General features: G+C 36.5%; 2 protein-coding genes across 2 annotated transcripts in view; one reads left to right on the top strand and one right to left on the bottom strand.

The window, feature by feature from the left end:
• Positions 1-2,276: 2,276 nt before the first annotated feature.
• NAP1L3 (nucleosome assembly protein 1 like 3) lies at positions 2,277-4,892 on the bottom strand. Its single transcript, XM_060002995.1, has one exon. The coding sequence runs from the start codon at positions 4,573-4,575 to the stop codon at positions 3,133-3,135; it is 1,443 nt and encodes a 480-aa protein (XP_059858978.1). The 5' UTR covers positions 4,576-4,892; the 3' UTR covers positions 2,277-3,132.
• Positions 4,893-5,073: 181 nt separating this feature from the next.
• The window catches only part of FAM133A (family with sequence similarity 133 member A), a 54,341-nt gene continuing 31,683 nt past the window's right edge, over positions 5,074-27,731 (top strand). The window contains exons 1-4 of the mRNA XM_060001689.1: positions 5,074-5,150; positions 5,943-6,012; positions 22,007-22,120; positions 26,246-26,352. The gene's annotated coding sequence lies outside the window, so the exon portion shown is untranslated. The remainder of the gene's footprint in view (positions 5,151-5,942; positions 6,013-22,006; positions 22,121-26,245; positions 26,353-27,731) is intronic.

Genomic DNA, 27,731 nt, shown 5'->3' with positions numbered 1-27,731 from the left:
AGGAGGTGACGACCTCTTCGGTCGGGCTCGGGTCAGTGAAGGGAACGGCTGACCTCAGCCTTGAATCACAGCCAAAGGAAACAGCTCGCCGATTAGAAGGCACCGAGGAAGACCCCGTAAAACTCTTCTCACGCCCACGCACCCAGCCCAGGAGCTTCGCTCCCACCCAGCTCTTCTTTCTGGCATCATTCATTGGCTGAGCGAGTGTGATGGACAAACCTGCAGCCCAACGAACGTGCAAGCCCATCGGGTTTCCCGGCTCTTTTCACCTTTGACTTAGACTAGGTGGCTGAAGCACCCACCACCCACCGTTTGCATTTCCGGAATCCTAGCTTTTACTGATTCAAAAATCCGTGACACCTGCCCGTTCCCCACCCCTACCCCCGCCAGACTTAACCTGAAAAGGCAAAAATACCAATACAGGTAAACTGGGACGAAGTGAGGGAGTGGCATTGTAATGTACACACTACCAAATGTAAAATAGATAGCTAGGGGGAAGCAGCTGCATAGCACAGGGAGATCAGCTCGGTGCTTTGTGACCACCTAGAGGGGTGGGATAGGGAGGGTGGGAGGGAGACGCAAGAGGGAGGAGATATGGGGATATATGTGTATAGCTGATTCACTTTGTTATACAGCAGAAACTAACTCACCATTGTAAAGCAATTATACTCCAATAAAGATGTTAAAAAAATAAATAAGTTGTCTTTCGAATTAGCTTCTTACACCCACTCAACTTGATTTGAGACAAGAACTTGTGATAAAACCTAATCAAAGTGATGGACTGGGAGAAAATACACCAATCTATTATATATACAGGGCATATCTTCCTGTAGTATGCTTCTGACTGATTGTTATTATCTGCACTTCTCCTTCTATTTTGCAAATATTCTATAATGACATACGTTCCTTTAACATTGGAAAATACAGAGCAGGAAGGGGCTAACTACTTCGGCAAGTGTTCTAAGATGCAATAAGGATGTTGCATTCCACGTAGAAGTTTTAAGGGCTCTACTGTCTGTGATGTCTGGCAAGCACAGTATATATTCCATTTGAGAACCTCTGCATCAGTGAGCCAGGTACATGCTATTTACTATAGTCTTTGATTCGGCACAGACTTATAAGTAAATCTGCTACCACACCCCTCCTTGATGGTTGCAAAAATCTCAGAACTACAAAAAAGTGACTCTCAGAATATGACTGCTATTGCTAAAAGCAATAATTTACTTCCTGATTTTGTATAAATTGTAACCTAAATATCCAAACATGCATGATTGGTTAAATATCTATCTCATAGGTTGGAATATTTTGACATTTATAGACATGGGGGGTGACTATTGTTAAGCAGGGATAAATGCAAGATACTAAACTATATATATGGTGGGATCTGGGAAGACTAGTAGGTAATTTTATGCCTAGTGACCCAGAAATTCCCCAATCCTGTCTTCCTCTTGCCACAGCTCTTTCCTGTTAAGGTCCTGGAGGAAAGTACATGCAGTTGGGGAAATGGCAGATGTGAAATAGGATATTATTTGTTGTGCTTGTGACTTTGTGCCCAGTACAAAGCTCTTTGGTAAAGTGAGTTTAAGGGGCTTCCTCCTCACAATAAATTCAAACCAAAATCTCTGGATCAAATTACTCTGTAACCAACCACATGGTGCAGAATTGGTGAAAGCATAATGTCACCTATAAGGAAAAATAAACCACATAGGGGAATGAGACCTCTTCCCAAGTCACGGTGGAAGGTGGGCCTGGGTCACTTACCCAACCTACTCCTGGAAGTGAAGACAACAACTAATATGGATGTCCTTTCTGGGTGAGGCACTCCTGCCTATCTCCCCTCTTCTCCATCCCTACCTCCTCCCATCCTTTCCACTCCCCACCCTCCTCCCTTCCCTCCTCCCCTCTCCCTTCCTTCTCTCCCCTTTCCTTTCCTCCTCCCTCCCACCCTCTTCTCCTTCCACCCCCCTCCTCACTCTGGTACCCTCCCTCTCCCTTCTCCCTCCCCACTTTCTCTACTTCAACACTCCTCCCCATTCCTTCCTCCTCTTCTCTTCCTCTCTCCCCTATCTTAGTCCTTCTCCCCTGTCCCATTTCTCTCCAATCACTGGGATGTGTACCCACCAAAAAGAGCTAAGATCTGTGAAATGTATCAGAATGTTAATTATATTGATAATTATATATTTTTAAATGTTCCTTTTCCTAAGGATTCTCTACTTTTTCTATAATAAGCACCATATTTTTTATAATGAGGCAAAAATGGTAGATTTTTATAGCACGATACATTTTGACATTTATTTATTTTAGATTGTAATAGAAGAACATGAAAAAAATACCAATGATGTAAAGTGATCATTTCCAGTGAAAGGCAAAGTAGAACATATTACAAAGAAAATGTGGTTAGTACCTTTAGTTTATAGTTACACAGGATAAGATGAGCAAACTTTTTAAAAATGCTATGTTATATTAACACCTCAGTGGTAAACAATAACTTCATTATGCTTAAATTTATAAACCACTATGGCACATTAACAAGCTCACAGTCATATCATATATGGTCTTGATGGACATTATTAAATGTATGCTAATTTTTTTCAAGGGGTCAAATTTCACAATGCACTGTTTTAGTTAGTATAATACTGTATTTCTATAGCAAAGTAATGAAGGCACAGCTAGTACAAGCAGATTTAAACCCTTAGTCTTCTGGGCTGGAAAAAGAAAAAAAAATATTTGCATTGATGCTTCAGGAACTTTTTTTTTCAAGCAAATATTTGTCTCAGTTAAACAATTCTGACAGTTTTCACAGCTACATTCTAATAGGAATATGACAAAAGGACTTCACAAAAATCAAAACTTTGTAGCACCAAACTAACATGCTTTAGATAATTGACAACAGTTTACATATTTTGAAGAATATTACACTACAACAGGCTAGATAGAATAAACTGATACTTAGACACTTTAAGACAATATTTTAGGCTACCAGGAAAGTACGAAAACTCAAGACTGTTAGGAATACTAGTGCTGAGGTTACAGGGCAGGTTTTGTTTTGTTTTTTCCCCAAGACTATATAAACCTACTTCACTTCTGCTTGAAATTTGAGATTCTTGAAAATTCTTTCATGCAGCCTTTTTTTTATTTTCGATATTTCCTGTTTCTACAATCTTTACCAACATCATAGGTACCATTGACTTCTCCTGTATAGTAATAGATTGATTTCAGGATGACATTATCATGTAAAATTTGACCAATTTCAAAGTCCTCATCAAGGATAGCATCTTCTCGTGGTTCAAGCTTTCCAATTGTAGGAATCTCAGGAGGGCTAAAGAAATTGAAGAATGATGCATTAGGAACCACTCTTGGCTGGGTTTCAACTTCTCCAGTAGCAGTTGTGCGACTCCGGGTGGTTGTCACTGTAACATCCTTTGCTCTTCTCCAATCTATCTTACAGCCTTTGCAATCTTGGATTTCCCAGCCCCAAGAGAAGAAGGGATCGTTGTGATCTGGCTTTGACTTTATTATATATGTCTTGGTCAGCACCTCATTTTTGAAGTATGGATTGGGTAGAAAGCAAAATTCAAATGTGTAACTTATAGGCCGGCCAGGTTTTGAGAACTTCAGGCTAACATCGGACAGGAACTTCAGAATGGGCTCATCATACTTCTGAATCATGGGCCCCAGCTTGTCAACATTCTTTAAGACAGTCAGCCAATAGTCGGGAATGCCTTTAGGATCTTCTCTTTTAGGCTTTCCCTTGCGAGCTCTTTTAAGAGCTCTTTCCTTAGGCCTGACCTCAGGAACTCTTTTAGGAGCCTCTTTTCCTGGAGCCCTTGCCTTAGCCTCTGTTACTTTAGGCTGCTCTTTATCTTCTGCCTTTGCCTGGGGGGATTCTTTCGGATCTTCTTTTACTTCAGTCTTGGCCTCCAGAGCATCTTTAGACTCTTCTTCTTCTTCAGCCTTTGCCTCGAGATTTTCTTTCGGAGCTGCATTTTCTTCAGCCTTGACCTCAGGTTTTGTTTTCGGGTCATCCTCTTCTTCCTCACCCTCTAAGGCAGGCATCTCACTAGGGCCTTCTTCCTGCACCTCCTCATCACTGCTGAACACCTCATCCTCCGAATTCCATTCACATTCTTCTTCCGTAGGCTCATATTCTGCATTGATGATTCGAAATCGCCGATCATACAGAGGCCTATTGAGTTCGGCATATTTTCGTTCGAGATCGTGAATTGCCTTTAAGAACAGGGCGTCTACCTTGTCACATTCATCTTGAATATTTCTGAGCGCCTGCACACGATTTCTAACTGCCCGAGGCAGCTGATCCACGAAACTTCTACCCGACGGAGCACGCCGCGCACTTCTGGAAGGCCCAGGTACCCTCTTCTTTCTATAGAAGCGGCTGCAGCTACTGCTGCTGCTGCTGCTGCCACTACTACTGCTGCTGCTGCTGCAACTAGTGCTGCTGCTAGAGCTGCTGCTGTCAGATTCTTCCCCAGAATCGCTAGACGAGCTAGCCACCATCTCTTCATCCACCCCCTGGGCGGCAGGTTCCAAGACCCTGTTAGGATCCGCTTCTGCCATTTTGCAAGCCTGCACACCTCTTAGGGTGGTGACTACCGCGCGCCCACAGATGGGCAGAAAATGACTCACGGATGCTTGGGTGGCGGCGGCGGAGGCTCTGGCTGAGGTGTTGGCAGCGGTGAAGGCAGCAGGAGCGCGGGGCGGGGCGCGGCTGGGCCGAGGAGATCGCAACGGAGGTGGCAGCAGCAGCGGAGACCTGGACGAGAGCGGCGAAGGCAAGGCCTCTCTCAGCTACAGCTGCAGCGGACTGAGGCGTGCCGCAGCCGAATGGCGCAGTGCAAGACCCCGAGATCTCTTCACTGCTTACATCTCGAGCCCCCTCCCCTCGCAGTCAGACCTCCAGTTCATTTAGTTCCCAGTGTGCCCTCAGCTCGCACCTCATTTGCTGGGCAAGCTTGATTGACAACCTCTCAGCCCAATGAGTGACCAAACGCACCTCCCCCTCCAGGCTCCGCCCTCCTTCCCAGACGCTCCTTGGTTGCTGAGGCAGACACCCCTGGAAGACGTTTTTTCCCCCCTCAAAATTCTATCTTTATAGTTTTATAATTACAAAAAAAAAAAAGCTTAGATATGAGGTAAAAATACTAGTCATGATTCCTAACAAGGGAAGAGGAATATTCTTCTCCCATCCGCTCATCCTTAATTCCCGCTTGGTTTGTCAGGGGCCTCGTAACAAAAATCTGTTTTTTAAAAAATTGGGTGAAAATGCTCCAAGTGGCATCATTGGGTAGTGTGATTATTGATGATTTTTAAAATTCTTTTTCTTTTATCTAATTGTTCTATGAGCATGTATTTTTACACTGGGGGAAAAAGGGGGAGTCGTTTATTGGTGAGGGGGGGAGGGGCTAGAAAGCAGGCATATTGCATTCCACGTAGCAGTTTTAATAAGTGCTGTCTGTGATGTTTGGCAAGCCTGGTTTATATCCATCTACAAGGTTTGCGAACCCATGTTGCCGTGAGTCAGTTACACCATTTTTACTATATTTCTCTTTTTAAGCTGGCATATAAGAGACCCCATCCTTGCTGCTGATTTGCCACGTAGTCCTTCTCAATGATTGTAACAACCTTATAGATAAAATAAAAGGGCATTCAAATGTTAAGTAGTATTATTTAAAAGCAGACGATTTGTTCTATACTTTCGTGCAGCAGTTTTCAATTCCACGAATAGCAGGACGGGAGGGGGAATCTGTGCTGATGAAACTGCATCCTCTGTCAGGGTGTTCTTTACATTGTCATCTTCCACCAGTTTCCTTCTAACACTGTAAAATTCTAGCCATACTAAAGTATGATTTACAAGTCCAGTAATATATGAATAAACTTTTGCAAAATGAAGTTTAAAAACAGGTATCTGTTATTTTTATTTACAGGATTCTTTTCTGCAACAGAACAACTCCCTTGGTACAACCAAAAAGACCAGTGTTTACTTTTCATTAAAAGGTAAGGAACATATTTAGCCCATTTTTATGAATGACAAGAATTACCTATCTGTGTTTGAATAAAAATTCACAAGATATAGTCTTTTAAAGACTTAATTGGAAGATATCTTAGTAGTTCTATGGAAGCGGAAAACTCCACAGAGGTGATTTGGAATGCTAATGTAGAAAATAACCTAATTAATCACATTCACTTTCTAAACCTGCTCATAGAATACAAGTAGCAAATTAAAATATAAAATATGATGAATTATTCATTTCAAGTGAGGAAAATATTAAAGTTAGATTAACCCTTATGTTACCTTTTTATTATAGGATTTGTGCTTAGTCATTTAGTCATATTTTTTAAAAGTTAGGAAACACTTTTATTTTCTATTCTGTAAATGAATTTACTTTTATTGTTTATTCCTGGTTGTCAAAGTATGTAAGCATTGTAAGGAAAAATACAATATAGAAAATTCCAATGATAATAAAAACACAATCTTAATCATTTGTTAACCATTGTTAGCATTTTGATGCATTTCCTTCCAGAATTTTCTTTGTACATATTCACACCTGCCTGTTTATATATGCTGTTTTATCTATGTGACATCGTATTCTCTTGTAATCTGCTCATTTATCAATTAATTGTGACTATACTTTCACAGTAAATGATCAACATCTTATTTTTAAATAGATGCATATTCCATGCCTTAATTTATTTAACCAGATTCCTATTGTAGGGCAGCTACTTCCCAAACCATCTCTCCACTAACATTCATATTTTCTCCTGTTATAAAAAAGTTACCCCTGTATACCTACTATATGCACTTGTAAAAATTAGTCATATGATGAATTCCTAGAAATGGGAGTGCTGGAATAAGTTGCATGCTTATTTTACTCTTTGATACATATTGCCAAACTTCTCTCCAGAAAAAAATTATCACAATTTACAGTCCCACCAACAATGCATGAGTTCATTTATTTAGTCATTCAACTAATATATTTTTGTGCCTGCCATGTGCCAGGCACATGTGGTAGAGGATGATGATATAATGCTGAATATAACTTACTGGGTGCATATCCTTTCATTTTATAATTTTAATTAAAACATATACTATGGAAACAATGATTTAAATCAATGAAGTTATGCTGTAAATATTGTTCTACAGATTATTATTTTCCTTTAAAATGATGGATGTATTTTGGTAATGAATGCACTTATATTTTATAGTACCTTAATGGTTTCATATACATGTTAAACTTTGTACCAACAATAATTAGTATTTTGGAGTTAGCAATGAGTTAGGGATTGAGACTTTTTTAATGTATTTTTATTAGCTAGTTAATTTTCTTAGTACCACTTATTTGATAATCTTTCTGTCTCACACTTACTTGAAATACCACCTTTACTGTATTAACTAAATTGTTTGATTCTGTTTCTGAGTTCTGATTTCTGATGCATTGTCCATAATTTATCTGCAAATAACTGAGGCAGTTTTTTAATAACTTTATCTTTTCTGAAAATAATATAGGTTGAAAAAAGTCAGTACATTGAAATCCAAATAAGAAATTTAAAATAACTCAAAATACACTGAGATAATCACTATTCACATTTTAATAAACATCTCCAAATTAATTTCTTATTATTATGCATTTCTATTTCTTAGATTAGTGGTAAGATTGAATGTCTTTTCATATGTTTATTGTCCACTTGGGAATTGCTTATTCATATCCTTTGCTTGTTTTTCTACTGAATTGAAAAAGGAACTAATCAGTGGTGAAATCCTAAGGGTAAAATAATTTTGACCTTGATTTAAGACAACTGTGACTCCTTTAGAAAATAGCTCTCTTCTGATTTATGATATTGGACAAATGTGACTCAACTACAACTTTCATTCTAAAATTATCTATGTGGAGGCTTGTTTAGATGCTTTTCAAGAATTAATACTTAATCATTCACACCGATACAGAAAAGTTTGGAATGGAACAGGGAGAATAAAAAGAGAAAAAAAGCTTGTAAAAAAACCTCATACAAAGATAATATATTAATGAGCTATCCTGATTTTTGATTGGAAGTCTGTTGTCCCAAGCCATAGATTTTAGGTACCTTTTTCTAACAACAGTCTACTTTTGATGTGTATACAATACTTTAGGTATCTCATAACACACTTTTATTTTTGTAGCTTTTTTGGTCTGTTAGTTAACTTAATTTTATAATGGCAGGTCCCTAAAAGAAAATAAATTTTATGTTCATATAATGAATATAATTTATGTATAATGCCATATTTTTTCTATTTTTATAAGTGTGCAAGCATATAATATGCTATTTTTCTTAATAAGGCTATCTATAAATTACTTGCATAGTAATATGATCTCTGTTCCATTATTTTATAATATTCTTTTTGGAGGGTTAAATGTTCATAGTTCTACATGAGATGATGCTTAACACAGAATCTATTGGTATATTCCAAGCTGAACATGGCTCTTGGACATCTGTTTACACCTTACCTGTTATGAACATGTACACAATCCCACCCACCACCCCTGCCACACAAACACACATACATAATACACAATGAAAACTGCTGTAGCATTATCTTTTGTTGTAGATGTTTAAGAAGCCAAGCATTGCAAATTCATTTATTTTTGGACTTATTGTTTGTTGTTCTTTTTTTTTTTGGTTCATCTAGATAGATTTTATCTAAATAAACAAGTTAATTATTTTTTAAAACAATTTTATTGAAGTACAGTTGACCCTTGAACAACACAGGTTTGAACTGCGTGGACCCACTTATACACAATTTTTTTTCAGTAAATACTACAGTACCACACAAGCTGCAGTTACTTGAATCCCTGAATGCAAAACCGTGGATACTGTGGCAGGCTATAAAGTTATACACAAGATTTTTGACTGTGCAGAGGATGGGTGCCCCTAACCCCCGAGTTGTTCAAGGGTCAACTGTGCAATAGATATAATCGTACATAAAGTGTACAATTTGCTAAGTTTTGATAAATCTATACAAGCTGCAGTTACTTGAATCCCTGAATGCAAAACCGTGGATACTGTGGCAGGCTATAAAGTTATACACAAGATTTTCGACTGTGCAGAGGATGGGTGCCCCTAACCCCCGAGTTGTTCAAGGGTCAACTGTGCAATAGATATAATCGTACATAAAGTGTACAATTTGCTAAGTTTTTATAAATCTATACACCTGTGAAGTCATCAGCACAGTCAATATAATGAACATTTTCATCACCCCCAAATGTTTCATCATGCCCTACTCCGTCCCTAGGCAACCACTGATCATCTCTCTGTTTCTATAGATTGGCTTGCATTTCTAGAATGTTATATAAATGGAGTCATGCAATATATCCCTCTTTTTGCTTATCTTCTTTCACTTAGCATAATTATTTTTATATTTTTCTGTATCGTTATGTGCATAACGAGTCATTTTCCTATTGTGTTACTGAGTAGTTACACATTGCTTGGATATATCACAATTTGTTGATGGACATTTGAGTTTTGGGCTATTATGTATAAAGCTGCTATGTTCATTTGTGTATGTCTTTGTATGGACATATAGTTTCATTTCCTTTAGAAAAATACTTAGATGTGGAATGACTGGATCACATGGTATGTGTATGTTTAGCTTTTAAGAAATTAGCTATTTTCCAAAGTGATTGTACAATTTTGCATTCCCACTAGGAGTGCCAACACTTGGTATGGTCAGTCTTTTAAAATTTAACCATTCTAATAGGTATGTAAGAGTATCTCATTGTGGTTTTACTTTGCATTTCCCTAATGACTAATGATGTTGAACATCTTTTTGTGTACTGATTTACCATCTACTTATCTTCTTTGTAGAAGTATCTATTCATATTTTACCCATTTTTCTATTAGGTTGTTGTCTTACTATTGAGTTTTGAGAATTCATTTTCTACTGTGGATACAAGTCCTTTATCAAGTATAAGCTCTGCAAATATTTTCTCCCAATCCATGATTTTTTTTTCATCCTCTTAAAAAAACAGGAAAAACTGAAAAAGTGCCTTTCACAGTTTTTCAAAGAGCAAAAATTTGTAATTTTGATAGAGTCCAGTATATCATCTTTTTTTATTTTATGAGCCAAGCTTTTTTTTTGAACATCTTTATCGGAGTATAATTGCTTTATAATGTTGTGTTACTTTCTGCTGTATAACAAAGTGAATCAGCTATATGTATTTATGTATCCCCATATCCCCTCCCTCTTGCATCTCCCTCCCACCCTCCCTAACCGACCCCTCTAGGTGGTCACAAAGCACTGAGCTGATCTCCCTGTGTGACACGGCTGCTTCCCACTATCTATTTTACATTTGGTAGTGTATATATGTCATTGCTACTCTCTCACTTCATCCCAGCTTGCCCTTCCCCCTCCCCGTGTCCTCAAGTCCATTCTCTATGTCTGCGTCTGCATTCCTGTCCTGCCCCTAGGTTCCCATGCTTTTGGTATCACCTTTGCCTGGCCCAAGGTCACAAGGATATTCTTCTATCTTTTTTTAAAGTTTTATACTTTTAGGTTTTATATTTCAATCTGATCTATTTTTGTATGTGGTAGAAGATGTGGATTTAATTTTTTTTTCTTTTTTGCAAATGTGTAACCAACTGTTCCAGCATCATTTATTACAAAAGCTCCTTTCTCTACTGAACTACTTTTGCACCTTTATCAAAAATTTGTTGTCCATATATGTGTGGGTGTGTGTTGTACTCTCTGTTCTGTTCACTTGTGTACTGATTTTAATCACCTATTTGGTAAATATTTGTTAGGTCTATTTGAGAGGAAAATAGAACCAAATTGTAGGATAACAGAATTTCATTGCAGTGGAGACAGTTATAGAAGGTGGATCTTCATCCTTGGCCTTTCATTTCTGCTCTCAGAAGAGAGAGAAAGAGGCAAATAACAACAGTAATAACCTAGAAAACCAATCAACACAAGAAACATCAAATGCTCTTCTAGTTTCTGGAGTTGCCAGTGTGTAGCTGTCTATAATCCAGCCACAGGAATGGTAGATAGCATTATTCAGGAGTACAAATAATGCCTCTGTTTTTCTCGCCTTGGTTAGGAGAGACCTCTTTGGTAAAATTAAATAGACAGCTTTTTCAAGCTGTTAATAAATTGTGGTTTAAAAAGGAATAGTAATAAAAATTGGTTAGTATTTCACACTACTGTTTTTCAAATCAAAATTATATCATTCCATACTCATTCCTAAAATAAGGGTACACACAAATGAATAGAATATGGTATGTAGCTATAACATTTTATTTTTTTTATTTTTAAGAAACTTGATTTAATAAACATATCAAACTTTGTACCAATGAACATGCATAACCTTTTTTGACACAAATGGAATATTCCCCCATAACATTTGATTTTTAAAAGGAAATATTTGTGAATTACATTTCTGGCATTATAACCTTAACTGCATGGAATTTAAGAGAACAGTTACAATTAATATGCAATAGCAGAAAAAGAAAATTAGTTACTAATTTGGATATTTATTCTAATGCTAGTTTTCAACTTAAAAATAGCATACATTGTTCAAAAATGTAAATCCACATCACAGAGAAACACTTTTATAAGGACACTCAAGAATCTTTTGCCCACAGTACTCATTTGAAGAATTCTCACATAAAAACTTAAATAAAGCAAACCTTTTTAATTGCAAGTTTGGAAGCATTTTATTTCATTCGACTAAAAAGGGAGGAAAAATTCAAAGGATTTGAATGGTGAGCAATGTCCATGCATGTATGTATAACTACCATAACTATTTCTAAATTTTGTATTATATTTGGACAATGTAGAACAAGCCCAAATGATATTTTCTGCCATTTTTCATCCAGAATACCCAAATATATTTAATTAATTTGATTAAGTGCGTCCACTGAGAAAAAGTAAGTCTTATGGAATTGCAAATATTCCTGCTGGTGGGAACAAATACCTGTTCCACAGCTCTTCAGAGGTGATGGTCATTTTTGTATCAAACAACATACACATAATTTTAAAAACCCTTTCTTAGAGTTTAAAAGAGTAGAATCTCAATAATAATCAAGTTTCAGCATTTGATTTCCTTAGTGAGACTTTATGACCTAAGTGATTTTATTACAGGTTCTAGAGTCAGAATTGCTGGGCTTGAATCCTGATTTTTCCTCTTACTGGTTGTATTAGATATTGGGCAAGCTAACTCACTTTTATTACCTCTATTCTTCCTCTCTAAATTGGGGCTATGGACTTTCCTGGTAGCATAGTGGTTAAGAATCTGCCTGCCAATTCAGGGGACACGGGTTTGATCCCTGGTCCGAGGAGATCCCACATGCTGTGGAGCATCTAAGCCCGTGTGCCACAACTACTGAGCCTGTGCTCTAGAGCCCGTGAGCCATAACTACTGAGCCTGTGCACCACAACTACTGAGGCCCGCATGCCCTAGAGCCCTGCAGCAACTGAATCCATGGGCTGCAACTACTGAAGCCATGTGCTCTATGGCCCGCGTGCTGCAACTACTGAGCAACTGCTGAAGCCCAAACACCTACAGCCCGTGCTCTACAAGGAGAAGCCACTGCAATGAAGAGCCTATGCACCACAACGAAAAGTAGGCCCTGCTCGCCACAACTAGGGGTAGCCCGCATACAGCAGTGAAGACCCAATGCAGCCAAAAATAAAAATTAAAAATAAATTAATTAAAAATTAATTTTAAATAAATAAATTAAATAAAATGGGGCTAAAATGGCACATAGACCTCAAATTCAACATTGTTTACTATTTTTCGTAATATTATTGATCAAGATTATGTATAAAGGAACCTTTCTTATTATATAGTCTCAAGCCACTCATAGCATTTCTTTGTGACTATAATGTGAATTCTATTTTGGAAGCAGCATGGGACTCTACAAATAGAGATTTTCCAACTCAGATATGCATGAGGGTGGAAATTTCATGGATGTTGGCAACTCCTTGATATTAATAATAATATTAGGTCCTGATAGTTCTAAAGTCAAATAACCACTCATCCTGCTTGGCATTGTCTGCCTACAGAATGTCTCCTGTTATTTCAAAGAAAAAAAATCAACACAATTTTAAATAAAATTCAAACCAAGTATTGTTTTAGTGTTTTACAGCACACACAGCCCCCTTTCTTTCTTGAGAACTTTCAAACTTCCTGATAGTCCTAAATTATACATCTTCATTATCTAAACCTCAAACTCATATCTCATGTTTATTTTTGATACCTTTTATTTTTTATTCCATTATAAAGGTTAAGAGTATAAAATTTGCATACAATTAATTACATACATCTTAAAATATAATAACTCCCAATGTGTTAAATAATGATTTCTGTCCTTGATATTAATAACATATTTTTTTAACTTTTTATGTGTTGGTTAATTGTAGAGTACTGTGCACTGTGACTTAATTTTAAATACCCACCTAATACCTTAGATTTTCCTGTCTCAGTTCTATTGCTTAGCGTATTGGTGTCAAGCCTAACTAACAACTGGTGAAAATATTGTCCTTGTTGGAGGTGGAAGGGATTTTAGAAATGATCTAGTCCAATCTCCTTATACAGACTGGGAAAACTGAGGCCTTCCTTATTAGATGGACATTCTAGGACTTTCCATGTATTCGTCACTACAAACAATTCTGCAGTTAACACACTTTTACGTATATTATTATGTATGCAAAAAGTCGTTTTCACAAATGTTAATGTTTTTGGTTTAGGGGCAAATTAAGGAGTAAATAAAGATTGTTCAGGTCCTCTAATAATGGATGATTACCCTAAGCATAAGCATTGTGTAGTAAGTATACATAGTTGTCACTGAATAATAATAACTTTATTTATCACTTTCGTGTATCAGACACTGGACTAAGTGCTTTATTTTTAGTATTTTAATGAACCCATTGAGGGGTTCATTATCATCCTTATACTATCCTTGTATGACAACTTCATCTCATCCTTAGTATTATATCCTCAATGAGGATACCGAGACTAAGTGAATAACTTGTCCAAGGTCACACAATTTATAATCAAAAAAGCCCAGATGTGAAACCAGATGGTTTGATTCCAGAAGTTGAGTTCTTAACCACTCTACTATACCATCTTTAATGAACAGAAGTGAATGAACTCTTGGACAGAGGTACTAGAACTGGAGTTAAGTGACAGCCCTGGCCACTTTTCCATTCCTCATGGTATTAGCACCTATAGGGGCATCAGTACTCAAGTTCCTCTGACTTACAAGAGACTTAGCTTGAACTGGCAAGGTATACTAGAACAAGCTAGTTTAATGAAAAAGATGGTTTTCATTAAATTTAACATGCCTAATGACTTTATTTGGTTAACAGCCAAATACTGGGAGGTCAGAGCTTAAAGTAAATGCCAATGTATTCAATCCACAGTTAAATGAAAAATATCCTAGGAATTTTTCCATTTAGTATCCCCAGCAGCAAAGGAACCTGTACTTCGAGGAGCCTGAAGATATGATCTGAAGCTACCCTTTGAAAGCAGGAAACTCCCTTGAAATCTATACATTTTATCTGTACATTTCCTTTCAATATTTGACTTGTGTTCCATAATTTATTGACATAGTTTTCATATAAGATTCCTGGTCCCTGAGTAAAACTGACACCCAGGATGATGCACTATGATGATCCGCTCCATTTTCCTGTGTTTCAGGCAACAGCACAGGCTCTGGGGTCAGACTGCCTGGATTTAAATCCTTCCACTTACTGTCTGTATAACCCTAGACACGTCACACATCTCCAACTCTCAGTTTTCTTTTAAAAAGAGGATGATGATGGGAATAGCCCTATTGGGTTGTTACATAAGCATTAAGGGGCTAATCTGTGTAAATTTTTTATTCATATGCATAAAGGTTCTATAAGTGCTGTCTGTTATTATACCATTCACAAGGCTGCATAGGGATTCCTATCCCAGTTAAGTAAGTATGATCCAGGGCCAAGGCTAATAAGTTTAATCAGCTTGAGTTGCTGTGTTTTATATGCAAACCATACCTTTCAACTTAGAAGATAAGTTAAATTTGCCTTGTGACCCAAAGTCACGTTTTGTTGTTAAAGTGAGAACTAATATCCTTGGTTTATTGTCCACTGTGGCAGGCTTTTCAGTTAAATTACATGCTTATCATGTAGTAAAGACTAATGCTTCAGCAAATCTAGTTAGTATTAATACTTTCCAGGTGAAGATAGCTAACTTCACTCTTCTGTAACTCATCAATGAAAGAGAAGAGGCGAGGAAATGACATCATGACTAACTACAGTCGAGTAAATGAACAGGATGGCTAATGAACTCATTGTTTTAGTTATCAAAAAATCTATTTAATACAGAGAAAGAAACAAAAAATGCAACCATAAACTCTCCAGATTCATAACTGTGTTTTAGTGACTCTTTTAAAACAGTTGTAACCAAAATTTCAAAATTATGATATTGACCAGTTTTGTCTGTCTTGTTTTATAACCAATGTCTTTCTGTCTAAAAGACTAATTAAGCGTTGTTTGTTTAGAAGTAACCAAATGCTCTAATTAACACAATTTCATTATCTGTCATTGTGAGAATGTGTCTAGCCTTCTTTGGAAGAAAGGTTAAAAATGGCAGAGACAGAATTACATGAATTATTAGACTACATGACCAATTTGCTTACAGTGCTCTCCATGCTGCTCCTTAGCTTCTAATATATGCTATACATAGTGTTTTGAAAAGTCTTCCTGAAAATACTTATCCTATCCCTGTTCTAATCCCAAAGTTTTGGTGATACTCCACTGTCTGGAATCAGATCTGTGCATATAAGCATAAGCTGTATCTGGTGACCTTGGGCAAATTTTTCAACTCCCTTTGCCCCAGTATCCTCATCTGTGAAACGAGGGTACCTTCCTCATAGAACCATGGTGAGCTTTAAATAACATAATACATGTAAAAATGCTTTGAACACGGTTAGTGCTCTATCAGTGAATTCTAACTTCCTTACTAAACTTATGTTTTCTAGGAATGCTTGCCCAGTGGGATGTAGTTCTTCAACTCTTCATTTATTTCAGGGCTTATTTACTGAAGCTACATTAAAGTTTTGTATACTTCTTGATAAACATTATAACAGAACCACATAGCCACATTTCTTTTACAAACACACGTTCTTTCCCCAAGTATATTTTAAACTTCCCTAGGACGGGGACTGAGATATTTTCTTGTATGTAACTCTCCATCCTCACACAGAGTATTGCTCTGCACAAGAACAAACTTAGTACTAAAAAACCAACTTCTTGGGCTTCCCTGGTGGCGCAGTGGCTGGGAGTCCACCTGCCGATGCAGGGGACACAGGTTCGTGCCCCTGTCCGGGAAGATCCCACATGCCGCGGAGCGGCTGGGCCCGTGAGCCATGGCCGCTGAGCCTGCGCATCCGGAGCCTGTGCTCCGCAATGGGAGAGGCCACAACAGTGAGAGGCCCGTGTACTGCAAAAAAAAAAATAATAAAAAATAAATAAAAATTAAAAAAAAACCAACTTCTTAAACTAATGAACTGGATTCCTGAGAGCAGGAGTGTTTTTACTTGCTGCTGAAGTAAAAAACATTTTTAACCTTTAATTACATCCTACTTTTATTTAACAATTGTCCCATCTCCTAAATATGCCAGATTTACTGGTGCATACCTGCCATGCAGGAAATTACATTAGTACATTTTCAGTATTTAAAAAATTAGTTTTTAGCAACCAACTTCTAAATAAGAGCACCTCACATACTTTATTAATAGCTAGGAGACTATGCAGAGTGTTTAGAAGAAAAATTCTGGAATTTAATGAGGATCTATAATATTAAATTAAAATGCCTCTTAACCCTCTGTTTCATTAGTATTTTCTTTCATAAGACAAGATTTATAGAAAATAATTATCTGAAAGTTTCTTTACAAATAATCGGCATTTAAAGGAAAATATATATCAAAATATCAGGGCATCTCCTTTTAATAAATTGTACTCTGGATATCATAAAAATAGCCACAAATTAAGTTTCAGCTAAGTAAGATGAATAAGCTCTAGAGATCTGTTGTATAATATCGTACATATAGTCAACAATAATATATTGTACACTTAAAATTTGTTAAGAGGATAGATCTCATGTTAAGAGTTCTTATCACAATAAAATAATTTTTTGAAAAGGCTACTCTGAGAACCAGATATTGTTTGTTACCAGAGCCTTGCTGTTTGAATTAAGCATCTACATGTCACATTGAATTTTCCTTTCTTGTAGCATATTAAGAAACAAATTCCCCAATTTCTTTATTATTTAAAAGGTACTTTTCCTTGGGAAGTCAAGTTTTTTTTTTAACACAAAAAGCAGTTATTGAAGCATTTAAATGATTGGGAAAATGCCAGAAACTAGGGCTTGAGAACACATCTGCCTTGGTAACAGAACAAAAGAGCTGGTTCTCAATATGTGCAAAAGATGCCCACAGTAGAGTGTCAAATGAAAAAACCAAGTTGCAAAGCAATATCTGCAGTATGATCTCATCTATGTAAAAAATACATATAAAAAGGTACATATATGGAGTGTGCGTGTGTGTATGTTTTCATACTCATAGAAAAATGTCTGAAAATATACACACCAAACTGATGTAATTAGGTAGAAGAAAAAGCTTTAAACTTTTATTTTCTATTCTGAAGTACTTTTTGAATTTTAAAATAATGAGCATATATTATTTTTGTAACTAAAAAGGAAAAAGTTAAGGCAACAATGAATAACGTTGTTTGCGCAAAGTTTGGGTTGTTGTTTAGTCATGCAAGGTTTATATGGAGAGCTTGAGTACTGTCCCAATTATTGCTTTTGCAAAGTATGAAGTATCTTTTGCTTGAGCAGCACTTATATAGCCTGATCTGTATACATTTCTTTCATTCAAATTGTTTCCTTTCCTCTTATTTCAAAACTCATATTATTTTTCCTATTGACTTGTACAGCCATTTTTAATGGAGAAAATGACTCTTGCTTCTAGAGGCTCAGGTTGCCTGGAAAATGAAGGTCATTAGTAGAATAACCATTCTTCTGAGAAGTTTATTTTTATCTTTGTGGGGAAAACTTAGGCCAATTCTTATAAATAACTATTTGGATTTTGTGATATCCTTTCTTTCCTGTGGTTTTGTGATGGTTTGAAGAAATTTAAAGCCATAAAATATTGCTTGATCATGAAATCACTAGGCAAATTGCATTTTTCTGCAAATGGTGTACATATAATTTAGCTGTAAATGATGTACATTAATAATATGCTTACTAAGAGTTTCTGATTAACTCAGTAAAAGACATAGGCTTACTGGACTGAAATTTGAAATCACTGAACCGAAGTTATTATAAAATAGTAAAAATTAATGGGATGGACATTTCAGAGAGATAGCTATGACAACTGATATTCTAGTTACTGTTCCCGTCTATACTCTCTTGCATTCTAACTGTCATTTCACTATTTCAGACCACTGTCATTTTCCACCTGGATTATTTACCTCATCCTTGTCATCTATCTCCCTACATCAAGCTCTCTTGCTTCCCTTCCAGCCTATATTCTATTGTGAAATTAACCTTTCTAAAATGCCATTTTCATCATATCATACCCTTCTTGAAGATCTACAGTGAATTCTCATTGAAAGGCAGAGTGGTGTAGGGAAAAAAATACCAGTTTCGAAGTCAGACAAACTAGAGTTTGAGTCTTGGTCATGCCATGCAGCCTCTGGTAAGTAATTTTATAGAAATTAGATTCCAGAATCAAACATACCCACATTTGTCACTTGCTAGCTGTCTGGCATTGGGAAGTTACTCACTAACCCACAGTCTCTTTATCAGTGGAATGTGGGAAATAATATATAACTATATCAATTAGGACTTTTCAGTTGCAAGCACCATAAATCAACTCTGGCTATTTTATTCAAAGTTTAATTCATTGGAAAATAACAAGGTATCACAGAATCCATGGAAAGCTGGTGAGTCAGGTCTGGAAACAGGCAGGAACTGAAGTAGCTCTGAATACCTAGGAAGCAGAAAACACAAGGGCCTCATAACCAGAATAGTCTAAACATTATGTTGAGGATGAGATAAACTGAAACTTCAGTCACTTTCAATTTAATTGCTTGCCCCTTAACTACAATAGGGTAAGGCCTCTAGTTACAGTCCCACTGGATTCTTCTCAAAAGAAAATCAGTGCTGTGAGACTGAGGGAATGGATACCCAATATCCAACATACAACAAATGCCCACTATGCATATAAACCACAAATCACATAGTAAATGCTCAGTAAATGACTATTTTAACAGAATAAAGTCTGGACAACTTAATCAGGCCTTCATGGCCATTCAATTTCCGACCTCAATCCACTTTTCTAACTTAATTTTCTCCCAAATCCTCTACATAAACCCTGAATTCTCATCTCTGCCCTTCTCAGTCCATTTTCCCTGCCTGAAATCTTCTCAACCTCTCTCACTTTTTAATATCCAACTTATCTCTTCTAAGGCTCAGTTTAGCTCTTTTTCTGATCCTGGAATCACTGGTTTTGTTTCCTCATTTTTTCTTAATCATGGATTGCTTCTTGACATCCTTTTTGAATGGTAGTCTTGTATTTGCTAACTCTTTATGTGCCCAGCTTGATTATAAACTCCTTCAGAAGAGAGATCATGTATCATATATTTCTTTGCTTCCTTGATGGCACTGAATCCAGTGTTTTACACATAGTAGGCACTCATAAACTTATGATAAACAAATGCAAGAATTGCAAATTATTAATTTAAATCAGCATTCATTTAATGATCACCTTCTGTAGACTCAGCACTGTGTTGATTGTTTTGAAGGTACAGAAAAAAAAACTATGAAAGTTGCCTTTGATGTAGCTCACAGTCTAATTTAGGAGAGAAAAAAATAAAAGCATGCAGTATCCCAGGAGCAGTTATATTAATAAGTAAAACATATCATGTGAAAATGTTTTATATCAGTATTAAGGGTATGAGAAGATGTAAAAAGCAGGAATAACTAATAGTTATTACAAATGAGAAGGAAAGTTTATTGAGGTGGAAAAGTTAGTTAGCAGGGAGTAGTCTGAAACGTAACTGGATATATGAGGTTAGAACTGGGAAAAAGCTTCACAGTCAGGGCTGGAAATATAGGCTTGTGACTCATTGTTATGTAAGGAGTGTTAGCGTAAATGAAGAAATTATGAAAATATGGTAAGCCTGAGGAAAGCCATGTAGGTGCCATAAAGGAAGTCCACCAAATTATTCCATTTAAAATATCTCTGTGTTTTTTAAAACAGATTTATTGAAATGTAGTATACATACTATAAAATTCACTCTTATTAGTGTATAATTCAATGATTTTAGTAAATTAATAGAATCGTGCAACAATCACTGCAATTCAATTTAAAAATTTTTACATCATCCAAAAATTCTGTGATACTCATTAGCAGTTAATCTCTTCTCCCATGCCCAGGCTTAAGCAAATACTCTTCTGTTTTCTTTCTCTGTAAATTTGCCTTTTCTATACATTTCATATAAATGGAATCATATAATGTGTGGTCCATTGTGTGTAGCTTCTTTCACTGAGTATGTTTTTAAGGTGTATTCATGTTGTAGCATGTATCAATAGCTTGTTCCTTTTAAGTGATTGATAGTATTCCATTGTGTAAATATATCACATTTTGTTCATCCATTTACTAGGTGATGGACATTTGGATTTTTTCCAGTTTTTTCTTATTATGGATAATGCTACTATGAATAGTTACAACATGCCTCTGTGTGGACATATATTTTTGGACATATATCTTTATCTCTTACGGTTAAATTCCTAAAAGTAAAATGGCTATTATATGATAAATTTATGTTTAACTTGTTAAGAAACTGCAAAATATTTTCCAAAGTGTCTGTACCATATTATGTTCCCACTAACAATGCACAGGTGGTCTGCTTTCTCTGCATCCCCAACACTTAGTACCATTTGTATTTTTTATTATAGCCATTCTAGTGGATATGTAGTAGTTTCTAATTGGGATTTTGATTTACATTTCCCTAATGACTAATGATGTTGCATATCTTTTCATATCCTTTTCAGCTATTCATAACTTGTTTGATGAAATGTCTAATCAAATCATTTGCCTATTTTTAATTAGGTTTTTGTCTTCCTAATAATTATTGAGTTGTAAGAGTTATTCAAATATTCTATATACAAGCTTCTTAGTTTATTATTATTTTTTTAATTTGCCTTTCTCTTTTAATCCCATCCCTGCTCCAATTCTAAAAAATGTCCCCAGAAATTAAACACAAGGAAGCTCAAAGAGCCAAGGCAAGCCAGCCCAAGAGTAGCAGGCTCCTTCCCACAGGGGCCAAAGTATGGGTGCTGGGGTGTCCACTCAGAGCCTGGTAGTTAAAGCTGGTGCAGAAAAAGGTAGTTCCAGAAGCTAGCAGTAACCCTGCCCAGAGGGACTTTCTGCACAGGAGCACCCCTAGCAGGGCCAGGCTGTGTAAAAAGTGGTGTTTGTTGGTCTTGTGAAAGAGCTCCTTCCTGTAGGCATCCAGGAACTGGGCTAAGTGTGCCCCATAGGAGGCCAGGCCTAAGGCCCCCACTCCGGACAAGGCACCCAGACAGCAGAAAGCAGCCCCTGGACTGGCCATGGCTGTGGATCAACAAGCTTTTTATTAGATCTATCATTTGCAAATGCTTTCTTTTAGTTTGTGGCTTGTACTTTTATTTTCTTATTGGTGACTTTTGAGGAGCGAAAGTTGATACATTCAAATTGATCAACTTTTTCTTCTATGTATCATGCTTTCGATATTGTATCTAAGAACTCTCTGCCCTACTCAAGGTCATGAATATTTTCTCCTATATTTTCTCCTAGAAGTTATATATTTTAGCTCTTAAATTTGGGTCTGTGATCCATTTTGTGTTAATTTCTTGTATATGGTACGAATTAAGGGTTTAATTTATTTCTCTAATTTTTTTTTTTTTTTGGCCGCACCATGCAGCTTGCGGGATCTTGGTTCTCCAACCAGGGACTGAACCTGTGCCCTCAGCAGTGAAAGCACCGAGTCCTAACCACTGGATTGCCAAGGAATTCCCTCTCTATTTTTTTTTTAAATGTGGGTATCCAGTTGTCCCAACTCCTTTGTTGAAAAAACTATCCTTTCCCCCATTGAATTGTCTTGGTACCTTTGTTGGAAATCTACTGACCATAAATTTTAGAATTTATTTCTGAACTTTGAATTCTGTTCCACTTATCTATATGCCTATCTTTGGGCCAATACTACACTGTCTGATTAACTGTGGCTTTATCTTAAGTTTTGAAATTGGGAAATGTGAGTCCTCCAATTTTGTTCCACATTTTCAAGTTTGTTTTGGCTGTTCTGGTCCCTTGTATTTCCATATGAAATTTAAGATCAGCGCATCAATATCAGTTTCTGCAAAGAAGCCAGCTGGGACTTTGAGAGGGGTTGCATTTAGTCTATCCATCAATTGAGGATGAATTACTATCTTGATAACATTGAGTCTTCCTATATAAGAGCATGAAATATCTATTTATTCAGGTATTCTTTAATTTCTCTCAGCAATGTTTTGTGACTTTTAGTGTATAAGTCCTGACAGAAACTCTGTGCTGAATGAACTGGAGGGTGGAGGGTATGGGAGCAGCTCCAGATCCTAATGCCACAGATTCCCACAGTTTGTACTGCAAGGTCAGTGATGTTTCACGAATAAACACTCCTCAGATGGATATATAGTTTTGGTCAATTTCCAGAGTGCTGAAATGGTTGCTTTTTTAATCTTCTCCAGGTTTATAGTGCTTTTCGGAAATATTTCCTAACCTCCTCACCTAGCCATAGCTGGAAGTTCTAACATGTGTGTATTTTTATGAGAATTTGTGTTCCAAGCACTTCTAATTCCAAAAGCCCGGTGATAGAATATCTATTGAGTTATGCCAATTCATTCAAAAAACATGTTAAACTACCACTTGTCATGTAAAGACAAAACATATGGGTTACTGAATAATTTTTTTTGTATAGCATTGATTATGTGTTTAGAGTTGTGATGAAACAGTGACTGAAATTGACTACATAATTTAATTCAAATAAACAGATATATCGAGCATTTCTTATGTGTTTGATACCACAGGAAACAATAGATGAATTAATCATTATTGCTACCCTAAAGGAATTCTCCATGTAGCATCAGAGTCTGCAAGTATGCTTCAAGTCTATAAGTCTTCAGAGTCTGAAGTATCAATATCAGGTGGACAGCCAAGTGTGCATCCTTGGAACCCCAGACTCATAATCAACTGCCTTTTCAGAATCTCCATTTGGATGTCTAGCAGACATCTCAAAATTAGCATGTACAGAAATGAATTTGCTCACCCACATTTTACTACTAATCTTCTTTAGTGACCTCATCTCAATAAATGGCACCTCTGTCTAATGAGTTCCAGATACTTGGTAGTTATCCTTGATTTCTTTTTCTCCCTTACCCCATATCCAATCAGTCACCAAGTCCTCTTGCTTCTACCTCCAAAATAGTATCTCATATCTGCTCATTTGTCTCCTACTCTAGTGCCAACATCCTAGTCCAGACCATTTTCATCAACTGCCACCACCCCATCCAAATTATCATACCTGGTCTCCTGCATCCCTTCTTAAACCAAAATATCATTTATTCATACGTGGGGCAAAGTGATCTTTTAAAAATGAATATATGATAACGTCACTTCCCTGCTTAAAATTTTCAGTGGTTCCACATTTGATGTACAATATGTTGCCCAGTTAAGTATGTTATTCAAGAGCCATAGCATTCTAGCCCCAACCTAGTCCAACTAACCGTCATATCTCACCTAGACTAACATTCCTTCTGTATCCAATCTTATCTCCTATCTCTTTTCCACATAGTAGAGAGAATGATTTTTCTAAAATACAAATATGAGCATGTCTCTATTTCTCCTCTATTCAGAACTTTTCCCATGAGTTTTTGGACAAAGTTCAAAATCTTTAGTATTGTCAATAAGGTCCTTCATGATCATGCTCCTGCCCATTTCCTCAGCATTTTCCCATGCCACCATCACCATTAATCATTACCCTCCAGTCATATTAGCCTATTGTTTCTTGATGGAGCCAAGCTCACTCCTGTCTCAGTACCTTCATATATGTTTTTCCTTCTGCTTTGAATTGGCCCTCATCCTCTTTACCTGGCTCATGACTATTCATCTTTCAGGTCTTATTTTAAATCCCTCTTTCAAAGAAAGGTCTTCCCTGATCCCATTTACTAAGTACTAGCTATGTGCTGTTATCAAACCCTATGCATTTTCTTTATAGCACTATCACAGTTTTAATTATATAGTTATTTGTAGGTTATTTATTTAATATGAGTGGTGCTAAAATCTATGAGTTTAGGGACCGTGATTGTATTGTAATGTCACCAGCATTTTCCAGCACAGTGCTGGGCACAGAGTAAGCACTCAATAAATATTGGCTGAATGAATTAGTGAACATGCCATGGAAACATAAAGGAGAAAGAAATTGTTTCCTGCTAGGAGGATCTGGAAAGTTGGGGATTAAAAGAAAGGTATTTTAGGCAAAGGAAACAACATGTTTGTACAAAGTCAAAGAGTTAGGAAAGATACTGGAATATCTGAGGAATAGTGAGGTATTTTATGTGGCTGAAGCATAGGGATTTCAGTGATACATGGAGGAAGAAGAGAGAATAAGAGGAAGAAAGTTAAGGAGAAATGAGCTTGGAGAAGCTCAAGATCAGGGTCATTCTGCCAAAGTAAGGAATTCAAATTTAATTAAATAAACATTAGGGAGTGACCAACTTTAAAGAAAGGTGACTAGAGTTAGCAGTGTGGAGGATGGACTGGACACAAAAAAGAGTAAAGAATAATATGTATGCAAGTGGGGTATACGTGATGCACAACATTTGCATAGCAATCTGTATTTTTTATAGCACCCTCCTAAAACCTTACCATTGTATGTGTGTGTGTGTGTGTGTGTGTGTGTGTGTGTAATGTCACTCAGATATCCTTTGATTTCAAAATTTGTCATAGATCCTCCCTTTATGCCCTCATGATATCATGATAATTCTTAATACTAACAATTATAAGAATATGAAATTACATCAGCCTGTAACATTTACCTTTTTGAAGTATGTTCACATATATTACCTTATTTGATTTTCAACCAAACCCATAAAATAGACAGAGACAACTTTTCTTATTTTGTCAATGTGAAGACTGGGCTCACAGAGGCTAAAAGAATAGCCTAAGGTTATATAACTAGTATAGCTAAGATGCAGCATTAGAACCCTTTTCTAAATCTAAGGTCCTTCTCAATTTACCACATATCCATGCATTTTAATACTAATTTTATTGTTTTTGCTTTTCATAACTAATGCTTTTGAATAAAAGTTTCATAATGAGCTTCCATAACTTTGAAGTAACAACAAGGTTAGCTTTCCTCAAGTTGCTCTTTTGAAATACTTCCACAATCTATGAGGCCTAAACAAAGACTGAAAAAAGAATTTCCTAGATAAATGAATTATAAATACAGTCTTCATTAAAAAATAAATGTTGATTATCAGCCAGTGAAAAACACATATTTTAGACCTTTTAAAAACTCTTCAGATAAGAATGAGTGCCCACAGAGAAGAATTGCATTGGGTTGGCAGGAAAGGAATCATCTCATTTGTTTAGAAGGTTAAGATAAGATCAAAAAAAGCAAAAACAAAACCAGACAAAGTGGAGTAGAGATGTAAAAAGATGGAAATGCCAATATGGCTGAACATCTTTTGGGAAAGATGGTACAACATGCTTATCATTTATAGTAATTTCATTTGGAATGTCTTTTTTTAAGACTTTATTTTTTAGAGCAGTTTTAGGTTTACAGCAAAATTGAGAGAAAGGTACAGAGATTTCCTATATACTCTCTGCCCTCCACACATGCATAGCTTCCCCCGTTATCAACATCACTCACCAGAATGGTATTTTTTTTAACCAAAGATGAACCTACACTGACACATCATAATCACCCAAAGTCTACCTTAGGGTTCACTCTTGGTGTTGTACATTCTCTGGGTTTGGATAAATGTATGATGACATGTGTACACCATTATAGTATCATACAGAGTATTTTCACTGCCCTAAAAATCCTCTGTGCTCTGCCTATTCATCTCCCTCCCCCATAGCCCCATCCCTGGCAACCACTGATTTTTTTTTATTGTCTCCATAGTTTTGCCTTTTTGCTGTGCAATGGGGTCAAAAACTCAAGGTGAAGTTGAGAAAAATTAAAAGCCATAGAAGAGAAGCCACCTGCAAAATTAACCCAACAGCCTGCTTGTGAGTAGATAATTCAATTTGGAAACACTCAAAGTTTTGGTTGAGCTTCAGGGAGGCATGAATAGAATGTGTTCATAAATTGAAAAGGTAAAATCTAATCAGTTAATGGAAGACTGAATTATTAGAAAGTAAATTACTACATTAGGGAAAATCATAGAACTAGCTGTGAGTTTACAGAAATGGCTAGAAAAGAGAGTGCCCTGATTATCAGATTGGAATACTCTAGTCCCCAACCCAATGGTGGAGATTGGTAGGTAGATCAGATTAAATCTTGAGGCAGTAATCATTAAGAATATTTACTGACTCCTTTTTTAATGATTCCAGGCTCACCATGGTAATTTATGATTGTAATTTTGTTTTGTACATGTATTATCTAATAGATTTAGGATATGCTGGTTATCAAACTGAACATTCCTGTGTTTATAATATTTCCAATTATAAACTAGTGGATGGGCATCTGATTTATACATTGATATAGTGTGACTTTAGTTAGTGTGAATTAGCCTCCCTCATCCTGGTACTACTGGCACACTGATAGAATCGTATAAAGTCTTACATAGATTAAAGCAAATATTATGCCTATATGGAAAAGCATGTGGGTGACATCATTTATCCATTTGTTATCAATTAAAGAACTAGGTGGTGATACAGAATATGCTTATGTTTCCTCTTATTTTTATTGTTTCTTGTTGAAATTTCCTCAGGGCAATGGTTTTTGTACTTTCTACCATAATAACCTGAGGAAATTATTAAAATTACAAATTCAGAGGTCTTACTCCCAGAGACTATGATAATACTTGGTCTGGGATGAAGCATAGGACTCTGCATGTTTAAAAAAATGACCTATATGATTCTGAGCTTGTGCTTCAGTGGACTATACCTTGAATAGCACTGGTCTACAGAAAATTTTTCTATATTTAAATAAGCCTGTGGTTCTTAAAGCGATTGTTCACTGCTGGGCAAAATTTCACAGATTTCTGTTAGGTTTCTGTTAACTGGGTAAACCAGTGACATCTGAAACCAGTTTCAGACCTCTGATTGTTCAGAACTGTGTATGCAAATCACAGTGAACATTGAGGAAGTGGATGACAGCTTTGTAAGGATAACCGACTTGGGGCAGGGCTAAGGAAAGACCAAATGGCTGCCATCTTCACTGTGCTATGTGCTCCAAGGTGAAAAATAGAAAATAAAATCCTCTGAGGTCTTCCCTGTTCAGCAGCAGAAGCAAATAGGTAAGTGATAATGCCGAGGTGTAGCCTAGGTGATATTACCCCCTCCAAAATCTTATCGTCTCCACATAGCTGCCCCAAATGAAACAATCTAAGTAAAAGCAATGTGCTTCCTATGGAAGTGCAACTTTTGAGTCCCTAACTTTCTCT

The sequence above is a fragment of the Delphinus delphis genome, chromosome X, assembly GCF_949987515.2.
Source record: "Delphinus delphis chromosome X, mDelDel1.2, whole genome shotgun sequence".
Lineage (NCBI taxonomy): Eukaryota > Metazoa > Chordata > Mammalia > Artiodactyla > Delphinidae > Delphinus > Delphinus delphis.
The sequence above is the reverse complement of the archived record's forward strand: the minus strand, read 5'-3'. Positions and strand labels throughout refer to the sequence as shown.

Coding starts and splice junctions, on each gene's coding strand:
- NAP1L3 (XM_060002995.1), bottom strand. CDS start 4,575: ATGGCAGAAGCGGATCCTAACAGGGTCTTGGAACCTGCCGCCCAGGGG.